Source organism: Trichoderma virens, assembly GCF_000170995.1.
Source record: "Trichoderma virens Gv29-8 chromosome Unknown TRIVIscaffold_3, whole genome shotgun sequence".
NCBI classification, from domain to species: Eukaryota; Fungi; Ascomycota; class Sordariomycetes; order Hypocreales; family Hypocreaceae; genus Trichoderma; species Trichoderma virens.
In genome coordinates this window covers 1,158,796-1,186,023 of record NW_014013746.1, presented here as the reverse complement: position 1 = coordinate 1,186,023, position 27,228 = coordinate 1,158,796, and the positions used below count along the sequence as shown (strand labels likewise).

Genomic DNA, 27,228 nt, shown 5'->3' with positions numbered 1-27,228 from the left:
CTGCCCAACCAGCATAATTCCAAATTATTCCTCTCTATTGGTAGTCGTGTATCATCTGCCTCTAGAGACGGACAAAACAGTCGTAAAAAACATTATGGTATCGGTCATAAAGGTTAAAAGTATACACGTAGACATGAAAGTTAACAAAGAACACCCCAATTTTCACCAGAGAAGCCTAGTCGTAGAAGGAAAAGCATCGAAGACTAATGTGTTCGCCGTCTTATGCGAGGAAGACAGACACGAACACGGCCGCAACAACGGGCCAGAAGCCAAACATCTCAGCAATGTTTCTCAGGCCGGCCGCACCCGAATCTTGGCCGTCGGCTGTTGTGCCATTTGGTAAGCTGCCATTGATGAGGATAGTCGTAGTGCCGTTGACGTCGGCAACGTTGACAAGGGTCTTGTTGAGCGCGCTGTAGCTGCCATTTCCGATGATGCTGTCGTAGTACGCAGTGTTGTTGTTATCATCACAACCACATACATCGTAAGTGCCGCAGCCGCAGAGAACGTCTCGCGTCTCATTGCGACGGCTGGACTCGTTGTAGAAGTGGTAGGGATTGTGATAGGGGTACATGTACGCGCCCCAAAGCCATACGCCAGGCCAGAAGGCGAGAGCAGCTCCTCCAACGAAGGCAAGAGGGATTATGCCGCTGGGACTTACGCCGCCGGCGCGGTAGGGAGTTGTCGAACCACCGCCATAGTATCGGCCACCACCGTACGCTGGCTTGGGGCCGCTTCCTCCAGCAGATGTGCCGCCGGCGTTGGAGCTTGGGGCTCGGTTTCCACTGGTTTTCTTGTTAGGTCGTTGATTCAATCGGTCTGATGGGGATGATGGACGAGACTTCGGACGTCCGAAGGGCTGGTCCTAGGGCCAAACATACGACGAGCTTCCGCCTTTACCAGAACTGCTTCCACTGCTTCCACTGCTCCCACTGCTCCCACCAGAACTGCCGCCTTTACCGCCGCTGCTGCCGCCGCTGCTGCCACCGCCTCCTCTGCCTCCTCCTCCGCCGCCGCCCTTGCGCTTGTACAGATCGTGCTCCTCTGACTGCGCGATGCCCTCAACTCTCACCACATGCCGGGGGCCATCGATGGCACTGGCTGCCGCAGTGATGATGAGAGCGAAGAATAAAACCGCGGAATCGAATTTCATGATGAATTCGCAAGGTGAAAGTGATGTTGGCGGATATACGAGTATGCAAACAAACAGCGATGCGAGAATAAGAGAGCTGAAGAAGTTGAGCACGCATCCGAGATTTGCGTGTAGACCGCGCCTATATAAGACCAAGGGGATCAATGTCCAGCTGGTTACACTAGCAAATTAGAGCAGGCACTGGTTGCAACAAAGAAGGAAAAGGCCCATGTTGGGGGCGCATGAGACTTGCCAGAAGGGGCTGGCAGCGAAACTAGGGTGTAGCATGTACAAGGGACCTGCCGCCTGTACGTAGCACAAACGCCAAAATACGCTCTATGGAAAGTACATGTACATTCGACATGAATTTCTATGGCTGCAGCGGATCCGGTCGGGATTTCTATTCAATACGCTTCCATACGCTACCTTAGCAGATTTTGCCCAGCCACAGCCACACAGCCATCCATCACACAAACGTGGGTGTTGCTCATCATCGGGGCGAACCAAATTTGTCATGATCGCGCGGATTGCGACCGCTTTGTTGAGTGACGGGCTGAGCCTTGCGGATTGTTCGTTTGATGAACAAAGCAACTTGAAGAGGCTGTTTCTAAACCCGCGGGCTCGACTCTCCAAGGCCAATTAACCCAGCCGAAAGCCGTACATACCAAAACAGCACAGCAGGACGCACCTCGCAGACATCAGGGTACGGATTGTCGGTCTCAGGGATAAGACCATAAGCACCTATCAGTTGGAGAGTGCTTTGTTCACTAAAGTCCGTGGCAAGGGAGCCCGGCATCGGCGCGAGAAGCAGCTACGCATGGTGGCAGTGCCGCGATCATACCTTCTCGTGTTGATGCTGTAGATGCTCGTTGTAAGCGTGATGAATCAGAATCTAAGTATAAGAGGCGGTCAGTGGCGCTGGTTATCTTGTTGAATAAAGGATTGAAGTCTGGCCGATAAGCAGCGGTCCCAAAGAAGAGAGAGCTATGCTCTGTTTGTATCCGCAGGATGGCAGGCCCGTGCTCAGAGCAAACATTAGCCTATCACGGCGTGGCTCGGTGTTTACGTAGTCCTTCTTCGTTTTCTTCTTTTCTTTTTCTATGCAGTTGCATTGAGGGAACAAATGCGGAGTCTCCAATGAATTAAGGTTAAATCTAGACGCGTGAATGGGGTCGATAAGAGAGGGGGAAATATGTCCGCGAAATTACCCCGTATCACTAACTACACCTTGATATCAGTTGCGTCATACCAGGATTTCATCAGAATTTGTCTAGAGAGTAAAGATAACCTTTTCATCTTCTCTGATAAGTCTTCTCATTGATCAAATTGAACTGTTTTCCAGCGCGTGTATTTTTCTGGATGTCAATCACAGACTCCAGGTCTCTAACACAACACTCATTGCCATCCAATCGTGAACTCAATACATGCAGTGTCACAAGACAGATGCGGTTCTTTGACCCGAGTCGAAGAGAATGATGCCAAAATGGCATCAGGCGCCAATTACCTTGGCATAATACAATCAACTATCCTGCCTACCAATCATTCATCCATGACGCTTCTTTGATAAAGTGCGACCAGACAAGAGTTTGAGGGTTCCGGGTAACATATTCCTACTATCTCTCTGTTGGGTTGTCTCAACGGATCTGCAGGCAGCCAGCAATGTGGGCACCTAAGATTCTCTAAATTCCGTGAACTTCCATTTACAAACGAAATGAGGAGTAGTTGGTGTCATAGAACTTGAACACGTAAAAGTCATGTTCAGTTCCGACCCGAAGATGTTTGATCAGCTGTCTGTAAGCCGCTTTTTGGCGGTAACTTGCCTACATCTCTGCATTACTTTAGGAATTCACTCATCCATTCACGCGTATATCTACATAGGAAAGAAAATTCTCTTCCGTCGAGGAGCATCAAACCCGTGATGCGCTGGCGTCGAGTGCCGGGAGCAGCCATGTAGCAAACGAAAAAGAGGATTTATTCGGTTGAAGACAGGGACACGGCAATGCATGTTGCCAATCCATATGAATAAAATTCGTCTCCGTAGTCAGTATTGAAATATAAAATGAGCCTGTTGGGAAGCATTTAGGAGTGTTCATCACCAGCTTCCTCTGCCTGTTTTCTCTATACGGAGCATACGTAACAACCTCCAGACGCCCTTTTCAGCCATACCCAGAGACCACCAACAGCAAACTCACCATGGCCGCCGTGGTGGATCCGTTGCGATACAACAATTTGGTGTCGCTTGGGGAAGCGGATGCAGCACGCCAGGTTAGTCGCTCTTCGATTATATGATATCAATATACTGACCTCTCGGGCACTCTGTACAGGCTCCATTCGTTGATGACACCATCAACGGTCCCATTCGCGATGTGTTCATTAAACACGGTGTACAGGACATTTTTTGCCTGTACTTGCAACACCGTCATCACACCATTGACGAAGGTCAGGCTGTTGTCAAGGTCAATGGCACGGCACACCTGATGAATGGCCAAGCGATGAACGATATTGTCGCTTTTGGGAATAAAATCGTTCCAACGACGTGGATGACATCTGGCGATGAAGTCATCCCCATGGAGCTCACGGTTGCTCCTCTTGGGTAGGGTTTCATTCTATCTCAACTGCCTGCTCATCAAGTTTTTACTAATTCGTGAATTACAAAGCGCCGAATCTCGATGTCCTGAACCAGATTTCGTCAAAGAATTTGTTTCTGTGCTTGCTTCCAACGGATGCAACGACATGTTTGGCATCGATGCTATGGCCGAAGGTCCATGGACTGAGATGTCAATTGGCAGCGCGAGCGTTGTGGTTCCTGACAAGAACGTCTCCCACGACTCTGTCCAGGAAAATTTCATCCCTGTTGCTTTTTCATTTGATGCTGTGGACCATGGCTTCAGAGTCCATGGTCGATGCAAAAGCCAACACAGTCATACGAAGAGACCGGGCACGAAATAAAGCCAGTAACTTCTTTAGTTGCTATGGCTGCGCACAGGTAAGGCACATGTAGTGCTACCATAAGACGTTGACGTGTCAGTCACTATGTAACACAAACATTGGTGCCTACCTGGGTACATGTGCATACCCATGAGGTACAAGACAAGCACGCATCGATGGATGTTGGTCGGAGCTGTTGGGCACAGATGGATAGGTTGGGATACATGAAACAGGCACGGACTATGGCGGTCAAAAAAAGAGATAAATATCTTGTTACCTTCGTTCATTCTTTTCCAAAACAATTCAGTCAAGCACTTTTTTTTCACATTAATACACATCTATTATTTGGGCCGTTATTCATGATGACCTCAAACTCTCCATCATCTGACTCAAGCTATGTCTGTGACGACTGGCCAAAGATGCCAGATGGCACTGACTATGATCGGAAACAACTTTTCGATCTCGTTCTCAGCGGGAAAAGCCCCTTTTCAGATGTGTGGGACGTGAAACAACTCATTCAAGAGATTGAAGAGCATCTTGACACCAAGATTGTGGACATCCCCTATGTGCATGATGGCGCCAATTGCTACGTGCGTTTCCCAGGTCAATTGTTTATTAACGCTATGCTGACCCAACGAATACTAGGGCTTTCATTGCAAACTGTCCAACCAATCCGACATAGTAGCTCGCCTGGCTCGAAGTGACATTAACATGCCAAACTTTGATGGATTCCCTCTTGACCTCCAGACTTGCGACGTCCAATTTGAGGCTGCTCTTTACGAGCTGTTACGCTCATTCACAGATATCAAGGCCTCCAACTTGCTTTATTGGCGTTTACCTGTACAGCATCCCGGACCAAAGCAAGACCTCCCGAAAGACATCTTAGGACGTCGCTTGATGGTGTTTGAAAGAGCAAATGGAGATACAAACATATGGAAGGATCTCCCCGAGTCTGAACAAGTGAGTATCTCTGTAATAATAGTCTCTCCTCTCCTGTTACTGATATTAGTACTACACAGTCTTCCCTTCTCGCCCAATTCGCTCATATACGGGCTTCATTGTTCAACTTTCAGATTTCCCCTAAATTCGCGACTACCTGGTTCCTGAAGCGTTTGTTTGCGCAGAAGCCCGACTCACTTCCTGTTCCCGTTTCTGCCACGCGAGAATTTTGCATTACTTTTTTAACTTCCAAAATCGAAGCAACAATTGGGAACATAGGCGACATGATTGGATGGGAAGATGATCACAACACCGTGGGCCCAAGGGCTGCAGCAGCGAAGCCGTCACTTTTGCGCCTGATCCCACACATTATACCGACTGGTGATGCATCCCTCTTTCGTTTCGTCATTGAACATGGAGACTTTGGTATTCACAATATGTCAATTGCTCCAGATTCAGATGGTAAACATCATGTAACATCTGTGTTTGACTGGGAGATGGGATCTGTTGTGCCCGCTTTCTTATCTGATCCGGTGATGTGTGTCGGCCCTGACTTGAAAACAGATGGGAATGCTAGCCCTTCTGTATCTTATTGGAATGAAGCTGAAGACCCAATAACTCCGGAAGAACTGGTGAGATATACGTTGTGGGCAAAGGCTTATTGCGAAGTATGTGCTCCCTTTGCTCAACAATATTTTAAGTAAGCACAGAAACGAAGTCTAACTTTTTATACTTATCATTCAGGTACTTTTCCGCGAGGCACCCGACTACGAGCGAGCCATTCGGGCTGGAAATGATGCACGCTACCTTTGGTTTGCATTACGAGGTTGGAAAGGCGACGATCCGGAGGATTTCTTTGGTGACTTGGGCAATTGGGCTGAGAAGAGAATGAAAGAGCTTGGAGTCAATCAGGAGGAGGCTTAAAATTACCTGGGAAATGATTTGCCTCAGGATACTGACGAATCTTTTGGTTTGCCGGTCAGATCAGACGGAACTACAGCATATCTGGCGCTCTATTCAACATGGAGAAATGTGTTTCGAAGGGCTGATTTAACATGTAGCCATAATTTGCGAGGAATATACAAAATCTAGAGAACTGGGAGAAACATGTAAAGATATTCAACAAAGTGAAATCACGATGGCAATGGGGATGCATTCACAATAGGCAAGGGCCATCATGCCGGCGCCCCATATTTTAGGAGATGCTGGCTCTGCTTCGAAGCGCAGGCGGCCTTATTAGTGAAATGGTCAACGATGAGGAAATTAAGAAAAGTACCAGGTGCCTACATACCCAGGTACGTAGTACCTAGGTAGTACCTATAGGTAGGTACCTCGGGTCGTATTCCCAGGCAGAGTACCTATATTTCCACTAGCCCTAAAGAAACTATTCAAGCCTCAGGCTGCAACTTCAATAAATTCAGCTCCTATTGTAGTTGATCTTGATCTTCGTGAGTTTCCTCTCACTTTGGGATGAGAACATCAACATCAGCAACACTCGCACTAAAATTTAGCTGCAGCTTGTTCAGTTCCGCCTGCCGATCGGCAGTAAAGGCGTTTAGGCTGAAACACGTGTGCACGTACCACCTGTTGATGACTCAGCAGATTCTGCCGCCATTCTCAAGCGCCACCTCCCAGCTTCTCCAAACAACCACATCAGATGCTCATCTCGAGTTCGCAGAAAGCAATTTCTACCCACCTTTCGGCCTGTACCGCTCCTCCAACCGTAGTTGTTCTACAGTCGCCCATTTTCGATCCACCAGAAGCATGATATAGGCCCTCCGAAGCCTGTACACCCCTCGGAGGACGCTTTGAGGGGAGGTAGCGCGTCACGACCATGACCGAAGATCTCGAGTTCTCGTCCTTCGACGAGAAAGATTGGAAAGCCCAAGATGCCGCCGACGACCGTGAGATTGCGCGACTCCTAGAGCAGAGCCAGGATGGCTCTAGCGGTGGCCTCAAGCTTGACGATACGCCATTCGATCAAACCAACAAAGCAGACGACGCAGAGGACTTCGAAGATATCAGCGACGACGACCTTCCTGACGAAGAAGAACCTAGCGCAGGTACATCGCTTGAAGTGCCTGCTCTGACAGACGATGGAAACACCAGCAACGATGCAGACGACCTGTTTGGAGAAGGACCCTCTTCCCCCATCGATCTCGTCGACGGCCCAACTTCACCCGCTCCTCACGTTCGCGACGCCGAGGCAGTGGACGATTCCCAGGCAGTGGACGCAGGCATAAGCTTCGGGGCTATAAATTTCGACCCAGATCCACATCTCAACGGCGCCGATAACCAGGATCCCGGCATTCCTGCCCCCGCCGAATCGATCGGAGATTTGTTAAAGGCAACATGGCCGGCCTACAAGAAAGGACATATTCTCACCTGGAGCGAACTTTTGCCACCGAAGAAAGCGACTTGGAAGGAGAAGAAACCACTCAAGAAGCCAAAGTATTTGGTGACGAGCAAACTGAGTCTTGACCTGGCGCCTGATGATGAAAAGCAATTTCGAATCCCTGGGCCAGCAAGCTCAACTACGAAGGCGAAACCAAATGAACTAGCGGTCAACGGTCTGATACATTGCAACCATGCAAGCGATGGCCAAGAAGAAGATGTTGCACAGTTTGACGTTGATCTTGATTCCGATGCGGAAACTGTCATGGGCTTCACATTGCGTGATATCGAATTGGCATGCGAGGACTGGAATGTCCACATCGACACTGTCGAAAACAACTTTGCGGCTCAACAACTGGCTGCAGAACAAGCCGCAACATCACAAAAGCGCCACATGGACGAGGTTGAGCAAGATGACGAATGGGATGCCGAGTTTCTGATGGATATCGCTGATGACCCCCAACCTCGCCCGAAGAAACGCAAAGCAATTCAGCTCGGCCTACCGGAAATTCCTCGCTACACTGCGCCCTCCTTTGACAATTTTGAAGAAGCAACTAGGCGCGGCGCAAAACGCGTCCATCTTGATATTAACGACCCATATCTCTTGCTAGAGACGGATTCATATAATCACAACAAAAGGCCGCGGCAGGAGGCCAAGATGAAGCGTATGGCGAACGGAAACATGGGCCGGGATATCTCGCAGCGTTTCAATCTCTCCAACGACGAGGCGTACGAACTTTTGAAAGAGAACCACCAGAGTAAGGTCAGAGCTACTCTTGGAAACATTTCAGTGGAGCATGGCATGCCCGCTCTCAAGCTTTCGTGGCCATATTACAAAGTCAAGCTTGGTGGGACGACAGATGAATATCATCGCCCTCGCTTCCGCTACAAGAAAACCGTGGGACACACTGTCAAGTTCGAAAAACCATTGCATTTCAAGCGAAAGCAGATGAAAGGCAAGGCGCATGAAATCTTCCTCAAGTCGAAAGACTTGAGCCTGTGCGATAACTCAGCTGCTGTGCTCTTTGAATACTGCGAACCGAGACCAAGAGTATTAAACAGCTTCGCCATGGGTAGCCGACTTATCAATTACTACAGACGGAAGGAAAACAGCAGCGAGGAAGATCAGCTTGCGAAGTTGGAACTAGGAGAATATCGCACCCTTCTTCCGGAAGATCGGTCGCCCTTTTCTCTATTTGGTACCGTCGACCCCGGAGAAGTCGTGCCAACCCTGCACAATGAGATGTACAGAGCACCAGTTTTCAAGCACACTCCTCGGAACACAGATTTCCTCATTGTCCGCAGCACTACGGGTATCGGTGGCCCCAAATGGTACATACACAAGATTGATCATTTGCACGTTGTCGGCCAAACCTTTCCGTCGGTAGACGTCCCAGGGCCCCATAGCAGACGGGTCACGAATGCCTCAAAAAGCCGAATGAAAATGCTGGCGTTTAGAATGATCAGACACAGCCGATCAGATAACTGTCAGTTGTCCGACATTACTAAGCATATTGCGGACTCTACAGACACTCAGAATCGACAGAAATTGAAAGAATTCCTTCAGTACGACAGGGATAGCAAGGAGAAGGGAATGTGGCGCCTCAAGCCTGGGGAGATTCTTCCGGATGAAAACGCAATACGTGCGATGATCAAGCCTGAAGAGGTGTGCCTTCTTGACGCCATGCAGCTCGGTATAAAGGAGCTTGAGGATGCTGGCTATGACCCTCGCAATGCCACCATCGACGATGATGCGCAGGGGCTCGATGCCGACGAGGACGATGATGATGATGGCGAAGGCAGCAAAATTGTCAAGGGGTCTAAGAAGGTTGCCGAGAAGCAGGAAGAAACACTTGCAGATAAAATGGCTCCGTGGAAAACGACAAAGGCGTTCATTGATGCATGTGCCCAAAAGGCCATGCTTCAGCTACATGGCGAAGGAGATCCTACCGGCCACGGGCTTGGATTTAGTTTCATCAGAACTTCCATGAAGGGCGGTTACATTGAAGCAGTCCAGGGGCCGTTGGCTACGTCGGCGGATGCAATGGAGCGAGAGAAACGGGCTAACGGTGGTCACGCATACAACGTTAAGAAACAGCAGGCAATGTACGAAGATGGTATTCGTGAAATCTGGGACAAGCAGAAATCCACCCTATCGGACACCCAAGAACACGACGTCAACGATATTGCGATGACAGAAGACGAGGATGACAGGTTTAACGTTCAGTCAGCAGCCACGCCGGCCATATTCGACGACGGTACCAGCCAGATCAGCGGCCTAACATCGTCCAGCCGGCATCCGAAGCGAGCGATCCGTATCTCGAGAGAAGTAGAGCTTCCAGACGGCACGACGCAGACGAGGATCGAGGTTGTCCATGACCCGGTAGTCATTTCACAATATATCAAGCGGCGAACTGAGGCCGACTTGGAAATGCGAGAGTACGTGAAAGCCATTGTCCGCTTCCAAACCCTTTCCAGAAAGCCGCCCACCACCTGGACGCAGCTGCCCATCTCAGTCCGGGCGCTTCACCGGTGGTCGAGGCTCGCCAAAACGTACATCAAGAGACGGGCTCCTTCCTATGGGCCAGGGTCTCTTGGTTCATTGGCAGATGTTGTTGGCTTGGAGTTTAGAGCGCCGGCTTACGTATATTTCTCTACAGTATCTACAGCGCAAGGCCTACGGGCAATGCCGATCATGACCGTCTTGCGGGCCTTAGGTAAGCCATCGTCACTCCCTCTTGCAATAGTTGAAGGTTTACTTGCTTGGTCGTATCTGAGGTTGCTCACATTGCTGTGCAGGATCAAAAAGGAACTCGAGCGACTGGAGAAAAACAAGGCAAGACGCCAAGCTCGGGAGCAGCAGAAGGAGCTGCACCAAAAAGCCAGCGCTGGCGACGCCGGGTCTCCTGGAGCCGATAAGATCCCTACAGGAACCACCCGCAAGTGTGCCAATTGTGGACAGGTCGGACACATCAAGACTAACAAAAAGTACGGTAATTCCTACTTGTGCAACCCCCACCTCACCACCCCCCCGTACGTCGTTTGATTGGTGGCATCATGCCGAGGAGGCAGGAGATGGTGCCAGTAGCGCCAGAAGGAAGAGGAGAAGGAAAGCAACTCTTCTCGCCCAAAAACTCCGTCAGTCTGATACCCAGACTAGAAAACAAGAACGGGCAAACCTAGGGAAGCAGAAAAGAAGCAAGCCGCGTAAAGAAGAAGCTCAAGCCAAAACACAAGAAGAGCTGGAAAGAGAGCAAGCTCTGCGGGAGGAAAGAGAGCAACTGCAAATCCTCAAGCGAGAATTGCAGCAGAAAGCTCGCCAAGAGAGAGAAGAGAGAGAAAGGGTGCAAGGCTTCCCTGACCGGGCGTGGTGGAGAGCCGCGGCTGGCAGACCTCACTAGCCACAATCCCGCAGGCTGATACCTGTGATACTCCCACTTTTCCTTTTGCCCAACCTTGCCTTTTCCGTTTTAATGCTCTCATTGTTTTCCCCGCCAGAAGTTTCTATTTTTGCTAACTTCACGCTACTCAAGATTATGTCCTTTGCTTAACGGCACGATGAAGGCGGACAACGGCGCATCAGAGCACGGCGGCTTTGGTAACTACAATGCCCCCGCAGGAGGCGCGGGATCACCGATCTAAATCGTTGACACCAATCAAACCCTGAAGGGTGCAAAAATAGGCAAATTATTTGTCTGTTCGTACGGTTGGTAGAGAGGAATGGCGTATTAGCTGACACGGACACGAAGGGGGATAGACTGAGTGGAATAACTGAAGGTTTCTGCGAGGCGGAAAAACAGAACTTATTGCAGTTGTCAGACGAAAAGCCTCAAGCAAGGCGTGGCCTGGACGGTTCGGGTAATGAGAAAATTGGAAATGACGAATTCTAACCAAATACACCAAAGGGGGGAGAAAGGATGGTCCAGGAGTTGGAGGGGATAATTTTTTTCAAGCGTGGTAGCCCATACGGCTCGATTTGGCGTTCAAAGGGAGCAGGAGGTTCTTTTGCATCAAACAAAGAGTTTGTTTCGAAACATACGTTCGCCATTTTAGGAACCAAGTAATGCCTGCCTGTACAAAGAGACAATGGCCATGGTGGTGATGACAAAGATCCGAAATGGTGTGAACAAAGCTGTATGTGATATGTCATGAAGGCGTCTTGTTTTCTTTTGGAGAATAGACACTACGTAACCCGTACCTGGGGGTGAAGCATGTCAGACAGACTATGGCCTGCATGAGCCCTGCAGCGTGAGGAATTAGGCTGCTGTGGATTCTGAAGGTGCATGATTGGGTCATTGTGCAGCCTGGGCGAGGGTTTGGCAGAACGGAAGGCTGGTTACATAGTCGAATGCAAAGGTGGATTTGGGTGAATGAGATGTGACAGTTGGCAAGGCTATGGAGATCAGTGTGTCTGTATCGGTGTAAGCGATGTGCCCTTGGGAATAGACAAGGCAATATGTATGCGTGATATTAATGGTGATGGTGTTGATCGGAGCAAAGCGCGGCAGAGCAGAGGGCTGGAAATGGAATAAGAAAAAAAAAGACCCAATCAGGGGTCCACGAGTATTTTTAGAAACGCGACCGCAAACCTTGCATAAGCCTAGAAAAAGTGGGGTCCAATCGGCAGGCTGGAGTGGCGGCGGAGAGGCTGAGCGGATAGGCGGCGGAGTAAGAAGCAAAAGAATCCGTCGAGGTTACGGATATGAAAGTGGGCTGATGATGGAAATTCGGAGTGCATCCGTGGATAGGGATAGAACTCTTCGTATGCTCCCACTTCGTACAAGGACGTACGATGGATGTAAAGCGGGGAGGTAGGGGTTGGGGATAAAATGGAACGAAACGAAACAAAGAAAGAAAAAGAGATGATTGCAGTTACAGGTCCTTGCAAGTCTGTCAGGGCTAATGACACAGAAAAGGCAGAAAAATGAGCTGAGAAGGAGGCTGAGCCAACGGAAACGACCTGGTTCGTTACCTAGCCCTGACCACATGGAATGTCTGCAGCATTACGCTTATAGACTTCGTGCTACTCTATTTTATTTTTGTTTCAATTTTCTTCGATCTGAAGGGGAGGGGGGACGCGTGGGGGTTCTTTGCGCCTCCAAGGTTTCAAATGCTGCAGTGATCTATTTTCTGTTTCCGGGCGATTGGAAACATTATCCATGTACGGCTCTTGAAGAGTATTCGCAACATGCGTGGTGTTGGTTCCGAAAAGGTGGACATGCACGGAGAACGAGTAGGGGTGGCGGTAGGGCGCTTATTTGTGACTGGTGATAGGACCGGCAAGGACATGGCATGGCACAGGGCCAAGGTATAGCATTGCAGTGTGCGGTATTCGGAGATGATTTTAGGGTCCCGAAGCCTCTATTCGCTGGTACATGTAGTGCTCATGCTCAAGCAGCAATAGAGGTGCTGGATAGGTAGTACCGAGGCCTGTCCGACCTGGCGGAAACGAGATGCAACAGATAATGGCGATTGACGACGCCTCGGCATGTGACTGTGAGAAGCTTACCAGTGCCAGTCCGAGTAGTCGCCGTCTAAGCGCGTGGCCCCCCAAAGATCCACGAGGCTCCAGAAAGAAGCGCGTGTGGGAGGTGTGCTGGCATTGGTCACAAAGGCGACGGTGACGAGGATGAGGTCAGCGTAGGCTCGGGTATCGACGTTTCCGGACGACTCGGTGTACCCAAGTAGTGTCTCATCAGCACGCTGTTTGGTTTTCTGCCCTTGTAGCCTTGCCAGCGACCAGGGGCAGGCATCGTCGGTGGCTCTTTGGTAGCTTGGCTGGCAGTTGGTGATGAGGCAACGTCTGCAGGTCGGCTAATAGTACCGTCGTCGTCGTCGTGGGGATTGGGCGAGTGGGTTTTCGGCGTTGCATGCAAGAATCAGGGCTTGACTGGAGAGACACCGCACAGACCCAGGCATCATTTGATATCTTTCAATCGGTCGAGCCAACGAAAGGGACCCTCTCCTGGGCGGATTTCGACGACTGGAGAGTGCGCTGTAGCCGCTTTGTGGTGGTTGTGGGTGGCGGCTAAACAAGGCCGGGAATGGCCGTAGCCGCGATGCGTCACAACATGTGCGCGAGGCGAAATCTTACTGTACCTGGATGGAGATTTGTGAGATTCCAGAGAATTTGTTAATCATGGAAGTCTGTACTGCCGTCCATTAATTGTAATTGTGACACCACTTGGTAATAGGCAGTATGCGAGTTCGAATGGCGTACCTACATAGGCAGTAGTAAGAACTGACTAATATATATGCAGACTGGAGTCGAAGCTCCATGACTAATTTCGTGTCAACAGGGGGCGAGTTTTACAAAGACCAAGTCTGCAGAGGCTTAACGCACGTCTACTGACTCGGCTACAGCGCCCAGAGCCGTCAAGAAAAAAAATGAAATCAAAATGCCATAAACTTCGGCCCTGTAGAGACAAGCGTCTGCAAGATGGAGACCCTTGGAGACCCTTGGAAGGGGCGGTGATGGGAGCTTGACGTGTTAGCTCTCGTATGGGACAATGGATGGATGGTTCATGGCCCCTCTGAGCCCTGTCTGCTAAGCCCATCTATGGCGTGATGTGATCCGTTGAATCGAGAATCTGCACAGGCAACAGAGTGTATTTGCGCCTAATAGTTCCATGAGACAAGGCAATGTACATGTAGAAATGCCGCCTCTTTGTGGCTTGACCTTTTGTTGCCTGTCCACATACCTAGTAGACTGATGGAATGGATTGAAACAAAAGGACGCCAACAAAGGGCCTGCCTAAGGTAGGCGGTTGATGCAAATGGATGATGGATCCATCCCTACAACTTAGCGCGAGCCGTGCTGTATGTCAACCTGTTCTGGTGCATCGTCCCCTGTAGCCGTTGGTGCTAAGCCCTTGGCGCCGCAGCCAGTCATAGGGCTCGTAGCGGCAGCAGTTTGTGCTCGTAGGGCACCGCAGCCTCCGCCTCCACCCTTGCTGCTTTGGCTCTAGCGACGGCAGAACCTCTTGTTCCCTATCCATCTTTTTCCACCTTCGACTGAACACGATCTGGCTATTATTAGAAGCCTCCAACGCCAGATTCAGCCCCATGGTGCTGCAACACGTTTAAACCGACCCCCAGCATCGATCAACTGCACCATCTTTGGCCCGAACCCGAACCCAAGCGACAGACTGCCGCTGCATGCATTGCATCGCATCGCATCGCGACGGCGACGGCGACAGCACGGCTCTGGCTCTGGCTCCGCTCCCGCTCCCAGTGATAACGACTCGCCTCACGCAGATTCATCCCTGGGCCCTCTAACGGCATCACCCTTGCGAGCCTCTCTGCGACCCGGTAGCTGTACACTCGTACATAGGTGCCGTCTCCTGCCTCTGCTTCCGCTTTATCCTTGGCTCTGGCGTTTGCCTCGACGCATCCCATCGCCATCTTCCTCCCTCTTCCTCCCTCCTCCTCCTCCTCCTCCTCGCCCTCACCCTTGTCCTTGTCCTTGCCCTCCTTGCGCGCCCGCGCATACAGCAAAACAAGCCAAACAGACGCAAATTAGTCCGTTTGGTCGTCGCCTGGCCGCTTCTCCTCATAGACCCGTCTTACCTCTCTCTCTCCATCCTCTGTCTCTCTTTGTGGGTCCGGACAAACACTTCCTTGCGGCGCGTGCTTTTTTAGACATTGCACAAATCTTCGCTCCCGCTTCACGGGCCCGTTTCCGACTGCGACTGCGATTGCGACTTCGACTCTGATCTCGAACGTCCCTCAGAGAGCGACTAGGCTTTTCGAGTCCCAACTCGAGGCCCGACTAAGATATTTACACGTACGCGGGTGTCTTACTAGGCGATCCGAAGCCTCGAACTTGTTGGCCTCGCGCGCCGCTGCACCTCGTTCTCCTCACAGCGCGATCCCTAGGCGCTACGAGCAATAATTCAAAATGGGTCGAAGAAAGATCGAGATCAAGGCCATCAAGGATGACCGCAACCGCTCCGTGTATGTTGTTGCCAAGCCATTCTCTTGAGCCCGTCACCATCTCGTCACTTAGGCTAACCACACCATCTATCTAGGACCTTTCTCAAGCGAAAGGGCGGCCTGTTCAAAAAGGCACACGAACTCTCTGTCTTGTGCTCCGTCGATGTCGCCGTCTTCATTTTCGGTAACAACAAAAAGCTGTACGAATACTCTTCAGCCGACATGCAGCATCTCATTACCAGATACCAATATGTAGGTTCCACCAGGCCGCTGCTTCGGTCGCATGGCATTCATACCCACTGCCTTTTTTCCCCTGGCTGGACGCGATTAGCTAATGTCATGGCATAGCACGGTGGTCCCAACGAGCACAAGGGGCCTTCCGACTTTAATGGTGGCCAGAATGACGACGACGACGATGAGGATGGCGACGGAACGCCTCCTCGAGATGGAATGGACGGCACTCATATGATGCCTCCTCATTTTCAAAATCAGGCCCCCCCACCTTTCCCCCATATTCGCCATCAAACAGCGTCGGTGTCGCCTCCCATCCCCAACGGCGTGCCCTTCCAAGGCCATCCTGCTCATCTCCAGCGAAGCCATACACCGCAACCTGCCGTGCCATCGCGACCGGGTTCGAGAGGAGATATGCGCCGCATGGGCCCTGGCATCATGTCCCAGCCTGTTGGGCCTCATGGGCCTCATCCGGGCATCACATACATGCCCACGCCACCCATCTACAACCCTGCCGCTAACAATCAGTCCAACCTTATGCCGCCTCAGCCTGGCCCTTATCCGTTCCAGCCTCCGCAGCAGCAACAGCCATATATGGAAGAACGAAGGCCATCTGCACCTCCCACCTTCAGTGCTCATCCGCCGCCCCAGCCACTGCCAGTAGGCCCGCGCACAGAACAACCCTCTCCTCAACCGCCTCACCAACTGCTGCCTCCACACTCCATGCCTCATACCACCTCACCCCAGCCGGCACGTCGTCACCTAGACCCGCAGCCTCCTCCACCAGTCGAGCCAAGGGCAGAGTCAGCAGAGAGGCCTAAAGCGCCACTCATCAACACGGATACGGCTATCAAGAAGATGTCCCAGCGCAAATCCCACAGCATCTTTACACCAATCGAGGAAAACAGATCTATTCTATCCCAACATTTGGCCTCCTTTGCCTCTGAGTCTCAGTCCATGAAGAATGAGACTGGAATCTCTGCGCCTGCAAACCCAAACCGGTCCCAGTCGGCAGATAACGGGGCTACAGTTCGAAACGGAGAAACAGCTTCACCACATCTACAGCAACGATCCAACTTACGCAATACGTCGGTGTCCTCCCTTCCTGATACACCATCCCAGACCAGTCTGAAGATCAATACATCCGTAGGAGGCACAAGACCGAAGCCGCCTCGCCTGACGGTGCAAATTCCTGATGGCGGATCCGAAGCCGGGAGCGCCACAGGAGACTCCAACTCACCTCGGAATCCGGCAGACGGAGTCTCTCACGCACCGCATCGACACAGTAATGTGGTCCTCCCTCCGCCTTCTCCATCCGCTACAACGCTGTTGTCTGCGGGGGCAACAGGGCCTCCCAATCCTTTTGCTCGGCCCGTCCCTCAGCAGAACGTTAACGGTGACACGCCTGTTTCAGCCCTTCCCTCTCGATTCCTGAACAACGAGCTACTGCCAAGCCCCAGCAGCTTCTATCCAGAGTGGAATTTCAGAGGCAGTGATAACAACACCCTGCCTAGCCCTCTCAACTTTGCCACGCCCGTGGTGGGCACCGGGCCAAGCTTCCTCCGAGACGACAGCCATTTGTTAGGTAGTAGCAGTGGGAACGCTGGCACCGGCACAGGAGGCGGATCCGGCTTGGCAAAACGAAAGAGTCCAGATCTTGAGGCGACTGGCCATGATGAGAACCACGAAATGGCTAGCGATCCTAAGCGCCTGAAAGTGGAACGATAGGCTGTATCAGATACTGTTGATCGATTACGACGCTCACCATTTTCTTCCAGATACCCCCTTTGTCCTGTGTCAACTTTTGCTATGTCTTTCTTTATCTTCATCATCTTCTTCTTTCAAGTGTATTTATTAGGCTCTTTGGCAGATGGGTCATGTTCTTTTAATCATTCGGACGGATTTATTGCAGTGCTGCATGAGCTGGATCATGGTTGGAAGTTCCATATTCCTTTCGTTTAACCCTTCGCGAAGGAGGGATATTTTATCGTTTCTTTTCTCTTGTGGGGAGTTGTTGTTCATTGGACGGTGCTGGGACAAGGCACCTTGTTATGATACCGCTTCACGCTTCTCTATTCTCATTTTTCTTTATTTCATCGTCTTCTTTCTTTTGTGGCATATTGAATGGGTTCATCCGCCTTCTTTTGTGGAGATAGGGAAAACGGGATACGAGATCACTTTTCGAATTCGATCAGGACAAGTGATTGGTGGTGAGAAGGGAAGTCTGGAGGAGGGTTGTTTTCCGGGCGTTTTGGTTTAGAAAATGTTGCGGAACAAGAGATGGGAGAATGATGTATTGGTGGATAGTGTTTTTTTCTGCGCTGTTGAATATATTCGGCTTGTTTGTTGAAGATCCAGCTTCTACTCATTCCATTTATAACGCGTGATAACCGCTGCGGTATTTGACTACACGGATTCATCAATGCCTTGTTAGAAGTTACTCCGGCACTAACTCTCACGTCATGGGAACAGCATTTGTATAATTTGGCATGCCGACATATCAATGCCGGTAGTTCATTCTGTGTTATCCACAGACACCGACATTACGCTATTCTTCTGAAAAAGAAAGAAGAGAAGTCAAGTACACAATACGAGGTCAATCCATCCGCCTCTTGGCCCATCACCCTTGAGCCTATTATAGTCGAAGCATAGTTGTAATAGCAAAAAACATAAGGGGAATAAAGTCGTGTATGATCAAGTCATTAGCCAAAGAAAAATATGAAAGAAAAACAGTATCGTCATAACATCAGGCGTAATTTAAAACGCCTTTCAGAATCCACTGCATCGAACATCTTCAATCAGCATATGGAGCTTATTTTCAAGTGTCCCACAAGAAAGAAGCGACTTACCACCTCGCCATTGGCAACTCGGCTGGCAACACGGTCTACTTCTACGCCATCCGGCATGATGACTCGCTTCTCGTCGCCGTTGTCGTCTTTCTTGGCCTCCCACCAAATCTCCGTTCCGGCCGCTGTTTTCACCTTGACGCCGGCCTCCCACGGACTCGTGCCGACGACCAGATGCGCCTGGACGAATTTCCGCAGGTTCTCGTTCGCGCGGTCCTTGCCGCCCGATCCGTCGTAGGCTTGCGATCCTAGGGAGTCATAGTCGTCGGGGTTCTCCCAGGGTTTCCGCGGGAGGTTTTCGATGACGATGTTGTTTGGCGCGAGGACGGTGGTGTTTGTCTTGTCGTCGGAGAGCGGGTCGCTGGTGTCCTCGTGAAGGCGCGAGAGGGAGAAGAATGTCGTGAGAGAGCGCTGGGTGCCGAGGATGTCGATGAGCAGGACGGCGGGCTGGACTTGGCCGTCGTTGGCGGGCATCATGACGGGGAGATGGCCCGGGGGAGGGTGTTGGGGGAGCCGGTGGTGGATTGGCTCCTGGGCTGCTTGGTCGGACGCCGTGGCTGCGGTTGTGGTGGTGAGAAGGCTAAGATGGAGGAAGTTGGAGAACCGCATGGTTCTGTCGAATGGTGGAGATGAGTTGGGCGCGAGTTGGGCTGGAGTCTTTTGGATATTGGCAAATGGATGACGGGATTGGCAAACCGGTTCGATATCAGATATCAGGCAAGAACAAGCACGACGACGTCACCAGGGTGGTTTAGACGGATCGGGCAATTCGCGGCGACAGAGTGCTGAAATGGGGAAGCATGCGGTGAGTCACATGACCTGGAGTTTTTCTGGAGAAAGAGGCTGGACAAATCGAGGTGAAGGGGGAACGAAAAGTAGGAGCGCAAGAGGTGGAAAAATAATATCCGAAGGCTAAATAATCACTACCTAGGTAAGCAACTAATAGAGCCGGTGGGTATTAGCAAACGGCAAGTGCAAAAGGGAATTGGAAGAAAATACTCCGTCGCGAGATGGTGATTGCATGGGGATATTGGGGTTTGTATTTGACATCTTCAATGATGTATAGGTACTTACGGGCATTGAAGCTGTACGAAGGGAGTGGCTACCCACTTGACTTGATAAGAACTATTAGAAGAAGGTAACGATAGTAGCGGATACTAGAAGAAGGTGACGATAGTAGCAGATACTACAAGAGGGTTGTGTTGGTAATAGATTCTACACGAAGAGGCAAATAGATAGTGTAGGTTGTTTGCGGCTTTTAAGACGCCAGACCCTTAATTACTGTAATAATGCGAAAGGTCAGCCTACTCTCAAAGAAATACCTAGTTGCGTGAGGTTATACAAGGTGTGAGTCTAAAAGGCCAATCCATTGGCCAAATGAACAGGATGTTGTTTCGTAATCGCTATTGTACATACATGGCGCCATAAACACCAATATTTTCACGGGTGTAGAGAGGATTGGTGTCACTGGCAGATGTTGTAGATCTAGTAGTAGTAGTAGATGTAGTAGATACTCGTCTGCTGCCAAATACACTACATCTTACATAGAGATTCGAACTATACTAATAGCAGAAACTATAAAGCATGACAACTTCTGAAGCTTCAAATTAACATGGCCCCAGACCAAAGTAACTTTCGCCAAAAAGGCCCTAAATTGGGTATAGAAAGGCTTTTGTGCTAATCTGTCAATCTATAAAAGACTGTTAACATCGTACTTGAGGCGGGTATATGAGGCATCCGATTCATTCCCAGAGCCTTCTGCATCTCGTTTCAACATGGCTGAAATACCTCTACCTCCGGGACCAGTGCCACGCGTAACCTATTTCCGTATAGAAGAAAAAATCGGAAAGACAAGTTTCTCGGCATCCTGGTTATATATGCCCAGCGAGCGTACGTTTTTCGCTAGCACGAGTTGAATATGAGAAATCCGATGCATCGTATGTCAACAAATGGGAACATATTGTTCTCCAGAAGGAAGTCTGGCGGTATTTGTGTGATGGCATGTGTAAATACGGCGGGGTCATCGACAACGACGCAAATACTCTTTGTCTCAAAAAAGATTTTAACCCGTTATTACAGTATCCCAAATTTCTATGAGATAACTACCCAGAGGCACATGCTTGGACCCAGTAGTTAATTTCCAAGTTTCATTTATTCAAGCATTATATATCTACGAGATCTACTTCCTCTATTCCATCTACTATATCTACCGCATCTCCTCGCAGCAATATGCTAGCAATATACCCCCTGGTGATCCATGGTCACTTCCTCCACATTAATAGCGAGTTCGTCCAACTCATCAGCGATATCGATCGCATTCGCTACAGAAGTTGTATCTGCCAAAGTTTCCTCTTCCATCATTTCTTTGACTATATTGGCCACCACCTCTTTCTTCACCAAGAAGGTCACTATCCTCCTGACCCTGTAGATGTTGGTCAAATAGCTCGAGAACTGATCCTGTAGATGTTGGCCAAACAGCTCGAGAAAAGGCACCCAGTTTTTAACAGTTGTGTTTTTCTCCAGTATCCCTCCAAAGCCGTCTTGAACGCCTTCTCCGTCAAGCTTTATCTTCGTCAATACACTCTTGGCAATGATAGATGTCGCATGACCCATCATGATTGTATCCGGGGCAAGGGTAGCAAACAGCTTCCTAGACGTCAATTCAGTCAGTTATTTGCTTCAAGGTGGACTTACATTTAGTTCGAGTGAGAATGGGCTTACTGCTGTATCCACAGCGTGTCGCAGTAGATGACAAATCTCTCCTTTCGCTCGCAAATGTATCTCACAGCCAACTCCAGTGTTCTTATTAAAATTGGATTTTGGCTGCGTAGCCAATGGACCCATTGAGTTGCAGTGACCAATGTTGGTACTGCCCGATCGAAGCTGCACGACTGGTAGAAGTAGTTCAGTCCGTGGTTGAAATCGTTTTTTTTTTTTTTTTTTTTGCAGGAATTGCGCCTTACAAACTCCAATGGCAACTTCTGGGCCGGCCTTCTGTTGAAGCCGGTTGGACTGTTCATTGGGGGAGGGCCGATACATGTCCTTAATGACGTTCCATTCACATTCCTCACGTATATCTTTGTATCTTTCAGCCAGGAGGCCGTTTGTGATGCTTCCCTGACCCAATATACTCTCATATCTGTTTGGGTCATAATTTGGATCATAAAGGCCTGCGGCTCAGCCGATGGGTATAATGGGAAGATGTTGAATGTGGATGCCATGTCAACTGGATTACGCGTTTCCACTTCAGCTGTTGAAATGTCTGATCCCAGGTCTCCATAGCCTTTCGTCCAAGTGGCTTTTCCGTCCGGCAATTCGGTTCAGCAACTCCCGTCAGTTTCGAATCTACAGTCTTTCCGTGCCTTCAAAGCCGTCGGCAGCATCCGCGCCCCACTTGTGTCCAAGCCACCCCCAGACGGTATCTGATCATAATAGCCCATTCCATATATAGGTTGACTTCCTTGCCGTGGTTTTGACACGCTGCTTGTAGTTCTGTAACGCGCATAATTGTGGGTAATCTTGTCTGCAGGGGCCTATATAGTCCGAAGGGGAAGCCTCTTTCTTGTCAGGCTTTTGTTTTGCGCAAGCAGGACATGACCGCTACTGGTTGGCTTGGCGTTGAGTTGATGAAAAGGCAGTAAAAATCCAAGGTATCGGCAGCGAAAGTGTAGAGAAAAGGAAAGACATTTCTACCAATACAAAAGAAAACGGGACTACGAGTGATGTATGGATGCGAAAAGGAAGAGAGAGAGAAAGGAGAGAAAAGGAGGAGGAGGATTGAATGTAGGTATCCAATGCCTCAAATTCACTTGAGTATCATGTCAAACGCACGGATCTCTCGCGCATGCTTGGGATCACGTGGTTCTAGGTCGACAATGCAATTCACTTCTTCCCCAAACGGGATTCCATGATTATATTTATTTAGGATTTAATGAAGCTGATTCAACTTTGACAGCAATCTGGATAGTGAGTCGGTTGAGGGCACGATGTCGCAATTTAATGGTCAGTGATTGATGTAAATGTCACCAATTTCAGCAATAGTATCAAGCCAAGACCCATAATGAAGACCTAGGTAGTACCAGGACTTGACGTCCAGGACATTGTGTCACGAGGGAATGTTTGATGGCATGCATTTTCACGTGAAAGTCAGATTTGAAAAGCAAAAAAAAAAGACAAAGGACAAAGGGGTTATGCACGGAATACTACTCCGTACTGTACTCCAACATCGCTGAGCCTGGGGCTAGCCAATAGCGTGGCTGGGGAATCAGCTCACCGATGCGGTTCCGGCAAAGAGAAAAGCCGTCATCTGACTTGCACCGTATGGCCCCCGGATTTGGGGTTTCTTATGTGTGGGGTATGTCGTGTTTCTGCTATTCACTCCATGTGCTAGGCTTACTCGTACCTACTCGTATGTGGAGGGAAAAAGGCACATGGGCGCGGTGATGTCAGTTTAGGAGGTGTCACGGTCAGCTGGCAACATGACTTGTATGCGGCCTTGACATGTGAAAAGCATGTGGATGCAAGGTTTCGCTGTGGTGGCGTGGGCTAGTTGGACGCCGCGGGACAAGCTGCCATGTATCAATTGGTGGAATCGCATGATCGATTGATTTATGATTTAGCTTTGTCAAATTAAAAAGGAGAGGGAGATGGGCGTTGATACGAATCAACCATGAAGAGAGAGAGGCTTCATGCTGAAGCGCGTCTTGGTTAGTGCGTGCTGGGAGTAATAGCGTGAGGATTCATGTTGTACATAGTACTGAACAAATTGCGCCTCGTGGGTTTGGGGGCTACGATTGCCTCGGCAGTCCATCATGTCGAGCACGACAGACAAAGATGGTCAATCCATTGCCGGCCGGGAGATGCGAGACTCCCCAGACAATACTCGGTGTCCCTTCTTCTTATTTTTACAGCCATCCACCTTCTAAAGAACGCTTCCTTGTAGTTTTTCCTTCTGGTTTCCGACATGCATTTCCTCCTGATCCAATGGCATCCGGATCTTCGGGTATATGTTGTCCGAATGGACGTGCCCCAGTGGAGGTTTACAAAGCCTGGGCGCTGATTTGGCAGTGCGCTTGGGGTAGTTTAGTGGGGTGATGAAGCACTAAGAGCACCGCGGAGTACCAATACCGATGTGAAAAGACGGCTATCGTGAGGAAACAGTTGCAAATTGGGCAGTCCGGGCCGGGATAGAATTCATGTCGTCTGCTTCCAGCCAAATGCCTCCAGTGCTGTGTGCAATAGCCGGCCGCTGTCTTGTAGCTGCTGCTTGCGGATGGACTCCAGCGCCGGGGATGTAGCCAATGTACATGTACTCGACGCCTCCCCCGGCTCCAGGCTTCAGTGGGAGGAGTGGGCTGTCCAACCACCTGCATCCCCACCAGCGCCCAGCGACAACCTCGCCGCGGCCACGCAGCACAAGTACAGGTACGCGCACAGATTACGGAGTACCTGCTCGGCGGCTTACCCACCCAAGGTTGCCTCGGCTCACTGCCGCCCTCGGCGTGGAGCTCATGCCCATTCCCTTATTCTTAAACTCCAAAGTCGAACCGCGATCTGGTCCTGATTCTCTTCTTTTTCTTCCTCTCCCCATTCCCTATTCTCTTCCTTTTCTCTCCATCCATCTGTATACCCCTTTTCTCCTTCTCCCCTCGCGCCGTCTTTCTTTCTGCCCTCAAAACCTTCCTCACGTCACAATCATGGCCCCCAGAGTAATTGTCGTCGGTGGCGGCCGTAAGTAGCCCAAACTGCATTGTTTCCCGCTTATTCTTTCTGCCGCCGCTCTTCTTCGTCCTCGCGGGTGAGCTGAGTAGATGCGCGACAGCGGGAAGAGACTCGGTTTTGACCATCAGTTTGCTGACTTTCGCCATTGCAGTTTCTGGTCTGTCTGCTGCCCACACCATCTACCTGAACGGTGGCAACGTCGTCGTTCTCGACAAGCAGGGTGAGTTTCATTCGAACAGCGCAATTCTTGGTCCACTCGCGATTTCCGTGATGCGAGGATTGGCCATGCAAAGCTGTAGGAAATGCTGACTTCCCACTCCAGGTTTCTTTGGTGGTAACTCTACCAAGGCCACCTCCGGTATCAACGGTGCCTTGACCCGCACCCAGGTCGACCACAACATCCGCGACAGCGTCAAGCAGTTCTACGACGATACCCTCAAGTCTGCTCGTGACCAGGCTCGCCCTGACCTCATCAAGGTCCTCACCTACAAGTCCGCCGCTGCCGTTGAGTGGCTGCAGGATGTGTTCAACCTCGACCTGACGCTGGTCTCCCGACTTGGGTAAGTTTTGTCCTGTGGCTTGTTTTGATTCCTTTATTTTGGCGGACCAATTCGGCTAACAATTTGGTTTCCAGTGGCCACTCCCAGCCCCGAACCCACCGAGGCCACGATGCCAAATTCCCCGGTATGGCCATCACCTACGCTCTGATGCAGCGCATCGAGGAGCTTGCCGAGGCCGAGCCCCACCGTGTTGAGATCATCAAGAAGGCCCGCGTTACCAGCCTGAACAAGGAGGGCAACAAGGTCACTGGTGTTACCTATGAGCTGAACGGCGAGACCGCCAGCCTGGACGGCCCCGTCATCCTCGCCACCGGTGGTTACGCCGCTGACTTTGGCGATGGCTCTCTTCTCAAGAAGCACCGCCCTGAGCTCATGGGTCTTGCTACCACCAACGGCACCCACGCCACTGGTGATGGTCAGAAGATGATCATGGCCATCGGCGGTAACGGCGTCGACATGGACAAGGTCCAGGTCCACCCCACTGGTCTCGTCGACCCCAAGGACCCTGGCAACAAGTGGAAGTTTTTGGCCGCTGAGGCTCTGCGTGGTGAGGGTGGTCTCCTTCTCAACGCTGATGGTGACCGATTCTGCGATGAGCTCGGCCACCGTGACTACGTCTCCGGCATGATGTGGAAGGAGAAGGACAAGGGCAAGTTCCCCATCCGCCTCATTCTCAACTCCAAGGCCTCCAACGTCCTGGACTTCCACACCCGCCACTACTCTGGCCGTGGCCTCATGAAGAAGATCACTGGCCAGCAGCTCGCCAAGGAGATTGGCTGCACTCCCGAGCACCTCCAGAAGACATTCCAGACCTACAACGCCATTGCCGAGGGCAAGCAGAAGGATCCTTGGGGCAAGAAGTTCTTCCACAACCTGCCCGTCGATATCAACGACGACTTCCACGTCGCTCTCATGGAGCCCGTCCTCCACTTCACCATGGGTGGTGTTGAGATCAACGACAAGTCCCAGGTCCTCAACCAGGAGAAGCAGCCTTTCGAGGGTCTCTTCGCCTGTGGTGAGCTGGCTGGTGGTGTTCACGGTGCCAACCGTCTTGGAGGTTCCTCCCTGCTTGGCTGTGTCGTCTACGGCCGTGTCGCCGGTGACAGCGCCAGCAACTACCTCTTCCAGCATGCCCTCCAGGGCACCGCCGGCGCTGCTCAGCGTCTGGGCCAGATCTCCCTGCACCTCGACCCCTCTGCTCCCGGTAAGCTGACCGTCGAGTGGGCCAACGGCGCCGTTGCCGGCTCCGCTCCCGCTCAGGTTGCCGAGAAGCCCGCCGCTTCTGAGGCCGGTGCCAAGGAGGCTTCCAAGCCCAAGGCCTTCTCCATCCCCGACAAGGAGTTCACCTTGGAGGAGATTGCCAAGCACAACAAGAAGGACGATCTCTGGGTTGTCGTCAAGGGTGTTGTCCTGGACCTGACCAACTGGCTTGAGGAGCACCCCGGTGGTGTCAACGCTATTCTCAACTTCATGGGCCGTGACGCCACCGAGGAGTTTGAGATGCTGCACGACGACGAGGTCATTCCCAAGTATGCCCCTAGCCAGGTCATTGGCCGCGTCAAGGGACAGAAGGTCACTCTCGAGATTTAAGAGGGGAGATGAAGTGTAATGGCATGTATGAAAACAAAGGGCTCTTGAGATGAAAATTGGGAGAAAGAGGAGGGATCAATGATGGCATCTACGAATGAGAGATGCGTATACTATTATGATGATTGTCAAGGGGGCAAGCCTTTACCGTGCTTTTGCTCACCACGACGGGCCGCTAGACTGGCTTTTTACAGGCGCACTGGGCTTGGTTGTTTGATATGTGGTTTTTATGTAGTGTACGGATAGCTATATTTGCATATAAATCAATTGTTTTGATCAATCCACTGGCGGTTTCCCGACGTGATTGTTGGTAATATCTTGTCTCTCGACAGACAATCTAACAAGTCAAAGAGGTGTATCCTAATCCATTTGGCCGTTGCCCACGTTTCTCATACGCGCAGCTTTCTCTTTCTGTAGTAGTGAGGCTGGGATGTATGAGTTCCTCGTTCACGACGTAACTACTAGTGCATGTTGTGGCTTGTCTTCTTCAACATCATGATGATGCTGCAATGCTTGGTCCCGTGGGTGTGATAATCTCCTCAATGAAGTGAAATTTGGGCCTTTGAGAAGAATCGCAATATAGAGATACTATGGACAGTGGATGTGATTTGGGTTTATCCGATATCATTCGAAGGAGGGAAAAGAAGAAAAAACACCAGAAAACGTTGAAGAGTCTAGGTAATGAAACTTGTACATCAAGATGGATTTCAAGTATCATGTTGTTCCGAGCTCCATCATAGGAGCCAGGACCAATGCTACCTCTTTCGGTATTTAGATGCCTCGAGCCATTATCATATACGAATACGTTACAGAGTATTATGGCTTGGAATATTATTGACCAAGTATTCGGCGATGTTATCCCTCATGGCAATGTCCAATCTTCACATGCTTGCCTAACCTGTAATACATGGAATATATCATGATTCTACGCTCGACATAACAACAATCAGCCAGA

General features: G+C 50.6%; 8 protein-coding genes across 8 annotated transcripts; 5 read left to right on the top strand and 3 right to left on the bottom strand.

Moving 5' to 3' along the window:
- Window positions 1-15: 15 nt before the first annotated feature.
- Window positions 16-1,193, bottom strand: TRIVIDRAFT_110814 (uncharacterized protein; the record flags this gene model as incomplete). Its single annotated transcript, XM_014104158.1, has 2 exons — window positions 16-785; window positions 882-1,193. The coding sequence occupies 2 exons, from the start codon at window positions 1,151-1,153 to the stop codon at window positions 221-223; spliced, it is 837 nt and encodes a 278-aa protein (XP_013959633.1).
- Window positions 1,194-3,325: 2,132 nt separating this feature from the next.
- TRIVIDRAFT_198390 (uncharacterized protein) lies at window positions 3,326-3,729 on the top strand (the record flags this gene model as incomplete). The annotated part of the gene is made up of 2 exons (XM_014104157.1): window positions 3,326-3,397; window positions 3,457-3,729. The coding sequence occupies 2 exons, from the start codon at window positions 3,326-3,328 to the stop codon at window positions 3,727-3,729; spliced, it is 345 nt and encodes a 114-aa protein (XP_013959632.1).
- A 693-nt stretch (window positions 3,730-4,422) lies between these two features.
- TRIVIDRAFT_143871 (uncharacterized protein) lies at window positions 4,423-5,923 on the top strand (the record flags this gene model as incomplete). Its single annotated transcript, XM_014104156.1, has 3 exons — window positions 4,423-4,650; window positions 5,080-5,667; window positions 5,744-5,923. The coding sequence occupies 3 exons, from the start codon at window positions 4,423-4,425 to the stop codon at window positions 5,921-5,923; spliced, it is 996 nt and encodes a 331-aa protein (XP_013959631.1).
- Window positions 5,924-6,833: 910 nt separating this feature from the next.
- Window positions 6,834-11,035, top strand: TRIVIDRAFT_31816 (uncharacterized protein; the record flags this gene model as incomplete). The annotated part of the gene is made up of 4 exons (XM_014104155.1): window positions 6,834-9,832; window positions 10,054-10,110; window positions 10,193-10,433; window positions 10,895-11,035. The coding sequence occupies 4 exons, from the start codon at window positions 6,834-6,836 to the stop codon at window positions 11,033-11,035; spliced, it is 3,438 nt and encodes a 1,145-aa protein (XP_013959630.1).
- Window positions 11,036-15,293: 4,258 nt separating this feature from the next.
- On the top strand, window positions 15,294-17,287 carry TRIVIDRAFT_144166 (uncharacterized protein; the record flags this gene model as incomplete). The annotated part of the gene is made up of 4 exons (XM_014104154.1): window positions 15,294-15,349; window positions 15,424-15,580; window positions 15,677-17,144; window positions 17,181-17,287. 4 exons carry the CDS (start codon window positions 15,294-15,296, stop codon window positions 17,285-17,287), a joined length of 1,788 nt encoding a protein of 595 aa, XP_013959629.1.
- Window positions 17,288-18,408: 1,121 nt separating this feature from the next.
- On the bottom strand, window positions 18,409-18,912 carry TRIVIDRAFT_8776 (uncharacterized protein; the record flags this gene model as incomplete). The annotated part of the gene is made up of 1 exon (XM_014103789.1): window positions 18,409-18,912. A coding segment is annotated over one exon (504 nt), but the record flags the coding sequence as incomplete, so codon positions are not given.
- A 1,725-nt stretch (window positions 18,913-20,637) lies between these two features.
- Window positions 20,638-21,626, bottom strand: TRIVIDRAFT_219194 (uncharacterized protein; the record flags this gene model as incomplete). Its single annotated transcript, XM_014104153.1, has 3 exons — window positions 20,638-21,055; window positions 21,127-21,296; window positions 21,369-21,626. 3 exons carry the CDS (start codon window positions 21,624-21,626, stop codon window positions 20,638-20,640), a joined length of 846 nt encoding a protein of 281 aa, XP_013959628.1.
- A 2,398-nt stretch (window positions 21,627-24,024) lies between these two features.
- TRIVIDRAFT_85211 (uncharacterized protein) lies at window positions 24,025-26,556 on the top strand (the record flags this gene model as incomplete). Its single annotated transcript, XM_014104152.1, has 4 exons — window positions 24,025-24,135; window positions 24,278-24,346; window positions 24,449-24,686; window positions 24,761-26,556. 4 exons carry the CDS (start codon window positions 24,102-24,104, stop codon window positions 26,274-26,276), a joined length of 1,857 nt encoding a protein of 618 aa, XP_013959627.1.
- Window positions 26,557-27,228: the final 672 nt, after the last annotated feature.